At 35.8% G+C, this 5,979-nt stretch overlaps 1 protein-coding gene across 1 annotated transcript; it reads left to right on the plus strand.

The window, feature by feature from the left end:
- Nucleotides 1–958: 958 nt before the first annotated feature.
- Nucleotides 959–1,666, plus strand: LOC141703351 (protein FAR1-RELATED SEQUENCE 5-like). The gene has a single exon (XM_074506890.1). The coding sequence runs from the start codon at nt 959–961 to the stop codon at nt 1,664–1,666; it is 708 nt and encodes a 235-aa protein (XP_074362991.1).
- Nucleotides 1,667–5,979: the final 4,313 nt, after the last annotated feature.

Consider the following 5,979-nt stretch of genomic DNA (forward strand, 5'->3'; position numbering starts at 1 on the left):
AATATTGACTATATACCCTGTATTAAATTTAGGTTGGTATTGTTATATAAGTTTAGGTTGAAACTTCCTAGTTGGAAGTTCTTTATTGACGTGTGTATGTTAGATTTTAAATTGATTTGCATTTGGTTATGTATTTTTTGGATTAATATTATTTAATATTGGTATATTTGTTAAGAAAAAAATCTATTTTAAAATTATTACAAACAATGTTGGCTTTGCTTGTAAAAAAATGTTGCTAAAACTTTAACGGTATTAACTTTTCTGTGTTGCTATAACATGATTAGGTGTTGAAAAGAATAAGAAATGTTAATCAACTGTGTTGCTATAGATGGAAAGAGATATTTTAATAAGATTTAAGGCAACACCCCACACCTGTTATTATTGACTAGACGGTGTTGTTATAGAGTTAAAGTCAACACCAGTGTTGGTGTTTTTATTAAGTAAAAAATATCGTCATAGGGACCTAAGGAAACATAATATGAATATTGACGTAGTTTTCTAAAATGTGTTGGCATAACATCAAAGGCCACATGCAAATTTTCAACACCCTCAAAATGGATGAAAGTGTTACTTTACGACTTATGGATACATTTTTTTAGTATTTTTAACATTTTTTGGATGTTGTTGAAGGCCATTTATGTAGTAGTGTATTATTCAGCTTTCCCGGAATTCAAGCCAGACTTAAATGATTGTATTTATATTCTCTAACCGAAGATATTTTTTAGGCTAGATGGGAATCCTTGGTGGCTAACTATCACTTGAAAGAATATAAATGGTTGTAGGGGTTATATGAGTTGAAGAGCAAGTGGATAATTGCATGTACTAGGAACATATTTTTTGCGTTTCAAAATAGTACATCAAGGAGTGAGGCGTTGATTTTTTTTTGCTAGTTAGTGAGTTCGGCGATGGAGTTGAAGGAATTCATTAAAATGCCCAAAAAGCATTGGGAAGGAAATTCATGAGGGAGAAGGAAGAAGAATATGTCACCATTAATCTAAAGTGTTCCATGAAAATGCATACCACATTGGAGAATCATGCTTTTGGTCTTTACACAATGGAGATGTTTAGAAGATTTCAAGATGAATTGGATGAGGCTTCAAAATACTTTGTTCAAAAAGACCGAAAAGCTTGTGAAGATGAGGAAAGAGAAGGGGATGTCTATATGTATTATGGTTGTTCTAGGCCCATGTTCGAGCCTACGATAAGAATAGTTTATTTTGTTATATTTGATAAGGTAGGCTTGACGGGAATGTGTATGTATAGAAAGTTTGAATATTCGGGACTACCTTGTAGATATCTATTATATGTTTTCACTAAGAAAGGAATTTCGGAAATTCCCGACACTTTCATACTCAGGAGGTGGAAAATGCATTCTCATAGAGTAGAAGGTGCGTTGCCTTACAATTTGGACAGTGGAGAAAGTCATGAGATGAACCCAACCGATAGATTTAATAGCATGACAATGCTCACCATGAGTTTTTTTCAAAGTAGCATTGCATCTAAGGAATGGTATAATTATGTCATTGAAGTGATGAATCGAGATATACCAATTCTCGAAAGAATGAGCGTTGATGGAATTAATTCTTACGAAAGCAATTCTCATGCTCCAAATGCAAGTGCTCATGAAGAACCAATTCTTGACCCTAATGTGTCCCAAACCAAATGAAGGAAAAAGGACATTCATTTCAAAAGCCCATAAAAATTGCTTGGTAAAAAAGAGAAGGCTCCAAGGAAGTGCACTTATTGTCAGAAGGAAGGCCATGATAAAAGAAAATGTGCTACTAGAATAGAAGATCTTAAAAATGCTCAATAAGAGAAATTTCATTAGTAGTGTAGTATGTGTAGTGAAATATTGTAATATTTAAATGAATTTGCAATTTGGTATTTAATTTTGATTTCTTTTTATGTTATTTTTTTATAGGTTAAATGACTAGCGAGTATAGCGGAGACAACAACTCCGATCGTAGTTGTGATTCTGTATCCCATGTTAGCAACACATTCTCGGACTACCAACTAAGCAACTCGTGGTATGAGGGAGAGAGAGTTGGGGTCTCACCAACCTTTAGTGAGATGGAAGAGGCATGTCGCGAGTTGATGCCCCTTATGGACAATGATGAGCCGCCTCTTGTGGAGGAAGAAGTAACGGGCTTGTACCCACCCAATGAGGAGGCTTATAGGGCAAACAAATGGACCGATGCATATCGTTGGATGGGTGGTACAGTTAAACCTCGATGAAGTAATAATCGATAAAGTAATAATCTCGCTAAAATAATGTTTTTCTCCGATCCCAACATAATGGATACAATGTATTTTTACTCCCGATAAAGTAATAAACTCGCGAAAGTAATTTTTTTTAGTCCCGAACCTATTACTTTAAAAAGGTTTAATTATATTGAATAAAAATACTTGATGATCTCTCACCCGAAACCCTACATTCTTCCGGTCTTGAATTTGTGCAACAATATGCCCGATGGCCAATGAAAAACATCCGAATGGAATGAAGGTGATCTTGTTGAATGTGGTCAGATTGTTGATCTTAAGAAGTTAAGGCCTCGTGAGGGTTGTAATCGAGACCAAATGCACATTGAATATGTGAAGGGTTAAGTGTTACACATAACAAGAGGTGCGTAGAGGGAACACGTGACATGCTTTGCAAGATTCAATCTCTATGATGGATCGAGTACCAATCTCATAGCCATTTGAAATGACTTCAATACACACCTATCGATGCTTACACAAGTGCATATCCGTGAGGGTTGCGTACTTGTACTCTACCATATTGCATGCTACATGGAACTTGATACTACTCACGGAGTTGCTCAATACGGGTTATCCGACGGTCTTTCTAACATACTAGGTATATTTGGTTAGAGGACCAAGGATTTATTACTTTGTAATGTATTTCATAATTTTAGTGGATTCTAGATATTATGTAATTTTTAGTAGATTGTAGTTATTTCGTAATATTCAGTGGATTCTAGATATTTGGTATTTCTATTATCTGCATGGAAAAATTACTTCATTTTGAGATTTGAAGTATGTTGGTTGAATTTTCAGACTTCAAATATGTTGTTGGAACCACTTTAAAATTCTTTAAAATAAAAAATTAAAATAATTTTAATGACTAGCGAGTATAGCGGAGACAACAACTCCGATCATAGTTGTGATTCTGTATCCCATGTTAGCAACACATTCTCGGACTCCTAACTAAGTAACTCGTGGTATGAGGGAGAGAGAGTTGGTGTCTCACCAACCTTTAGTGAGATGGAAGAGGCATGTCGCGAGTTGATGCTCCTTATTGACAATGATGAGCCGCCCCTTATGGAGGAAGAAGAAACGGGCTTGTACCCACCCTTGGAGGAGGCTTATAGGGCCAAAAAATGGACCGATGCATATCATTGGATGGGTGGTACAGTTAAACCTCGATGAAGTAATAATTGATAAAGTAATAACCTCGCTAAAATAATATTTTTCTCGGATCCCAACATAATGGACACAATGTATTTTTACTCCCGACAAAGTAATAAACTCGCTAAGTAATATTTTTTTTTGGTCCCGACCCTATTTTACTTTATAGAGGTTTAATTGTATTGAACAAAAATACTTGGTGATCTCTCACCCGAAACCCTACTTTCTTCCGATTTTGAATTTGTGGAACAACATGCCTGATGGAGAATGAAAAACATCTGGATTGAATGATGGTGATCTTGTTGAATGTGGTCAGATTGCTGATATTAAGAAGTTAAGGCCTCATGACGGTGTTAATTGAGATCAAATGTGCATTGAATATGTAAAGGGTTGAGTGTTACACATAACGGGAGGTGCATAGAGGGAACATGTGACATGCTTTGTAAGATTCAATCTCTATGATGGCTCGAGTACCATTCTCGTAGCCATTTGAAATGACTTCAACACACACCTATCGAAGCTTACACAAGTGCATATCCGTGAGGGTTGCGTACTTGTACTCTACCATATTGCATGCTTTGTGGAACTTGATACTACTGACAGAGTTGCTCAATACAGGTAATCCGGTGGTCTTTCTAACATACTACGTATATTTGGTTAGAGGACCAAGCATTTATTACTTTGTCATGTATTTCACAATTTCAGTGGATTCTAGATATTATTTAATTTTTAGTAGATTATAGTTATTTCGTAATATTCAGTGGATTCCAGATATGTGGTATTTATATTATCTATATGGAAAAATTACTTCATTTTGAGATTTGAAGTATGTTGGTTGAATTTTCAGACTTCAAATATGTTGTTGGAACCACTTTAAAATTCTTTAAAATAAAAAATTAAAATAATTTTAATGACTAGCGAGTATAGCGGAGACAACAACTCCGATCATAGTTGTGATTCTGTATCCCATGTTAGCAACACATTCTCGGAATCCCAAGTAAGCAACTCGTGGTATGAGGGGGAGAGAGTTGGTGTCTCACCAACCTTTAGTGAGATGGAAGAGGCATGTCGCGAGTTGATGCCCCTTATGGACAATGATGAGCCGCCCCTTGTGGAGGAAGATGAAACAGGCTTGTACCCACCCGAGGAGGAGGCTTATAGGGCCAAAAAATGGACCGATGCATGTCGTTGGATGGGTGGTACAGTTAAACCTCGATGAAGTAATAATCGATAAAGTAATGACCTCGCTAAAATAATATTTTTCTCGGATCCCAACATAATGGACACAATGTATTTTTACTCCCGACAAAGTAATAAACTCGCTAAGTAATATTTTTTTTGGTCCCGACCCTATTTTACTTTAAAGAGGTTTAATTGTATTGAACAAAAATACTTGGTGATCTCTCACCCGAAACCCTACTTTCTTCCGGTTTTGAATTTGTGGAACAACATGCCTGATGGAGAATGAAAAACATCCAGATGGAATGAAGGTGATCTTGTTGAATGTGGTCAGATTGCTGATATTAAGAAGTTAAGGCCTCGTGAGGGTGTTAATTGAGATCAAATGTGCATTGAATATGTAAAGGGTTGAGTGTTACAAATAACGGGAGGTATAATAACCCCAATTTTTGGAAATTTTTGAAACCCTTATGAATAGTGTTTTTGCTGAATGAGAAAACTGTTCATGCCACGCTATGTAGGGGTTCTGTTATTGATCTTATGGGATATTATTAGTACTCTATGTGGTATATAAGTGTATGTAAAGATCGTCAGAATCCAATTCCGAACACTTTGGTTTTTCCCGGAAATCCACAAGATACGGAGAGAATTGAGTATAAGGTAACAGGATAAAAAGGATTTAAATTAAAGGATTATAATAGAGGATCATAAAAAGGAATATAATGTATTGAGAAAGGTTAAGGGAACCTAAGTAATAAGATCCCGGGTATGATCCTTCAAACGATAAACGAGAACGAAAGTTAAGCGAACCGTATAACAGATCAGCGGTCATTAGGCAAACGATTAGGAAGTTAATCAAAGGGATTAGTGGGAATGATGTCATCCAACCAATAGAAAGAGGACAAGGAAGGGAGGATGACATCATGAGGATGATATAAGCATGACATGGGAAGGAGGGAGGTGTGGTTGAATGAGAACCACACAAATTCAAGGGCAAGAAGGTAATTGACTAAAGCAAGCACAAAAACCAAGCAACCAAGCCAAGCAAAAATCATTTTCATCAAAAATCAAAAGCAACCAAGGCTTTGTTCTTGAAGCTCTCGGCTTTTCATCTTTTTCAAAGGAAGAAAAATCAAAAAAATCAAGTTCCAAGCATTGTTAAATCACAAGGTAATTATCTAAGCTTCCTTGTACATAGATATGGATATGCTATAAGTTTAAGCTCCTAATTCCTTCACAATCTCTTCCAATAAATCAAGGAAGAAGATGGTGAATAGTAACCTTCAAGAAATAACTTTAGTTTTCTTGAATTTTTATGAAAGATTAAGGTTATACAAGCAAGGATCAAGGTTCTTTAGGCATTCAAAGCTCTTGTGTTGTGTTAAAAAGCTT

This window comes from Apium graveolens, unplaced genomic scaffold (assembly GCF_009905375.1).
Source record: "Apium graveolens cultivar Ventura unplaced genomic scaffold, ASM990537v1 ctg6551, whole genome shotgun sequence".
Taxonomy (NCBI): domain Eukaryota; kingdom Viridiplantae; phylum Streptophyta; class Magnoliopsida; order Apiales; family Apiaceae; genus Apium; species Apium graveolens.

Bases quoted from the DNA above. Each gene is read 5' to 3' on its own strand.
- LOC141703351 (XM_074506890.1), top strand. From the start codon at position 959: ATGAGGGAGAAGGAAGAAGAATATGTCACCATTAATCTAAAGTGTTCC.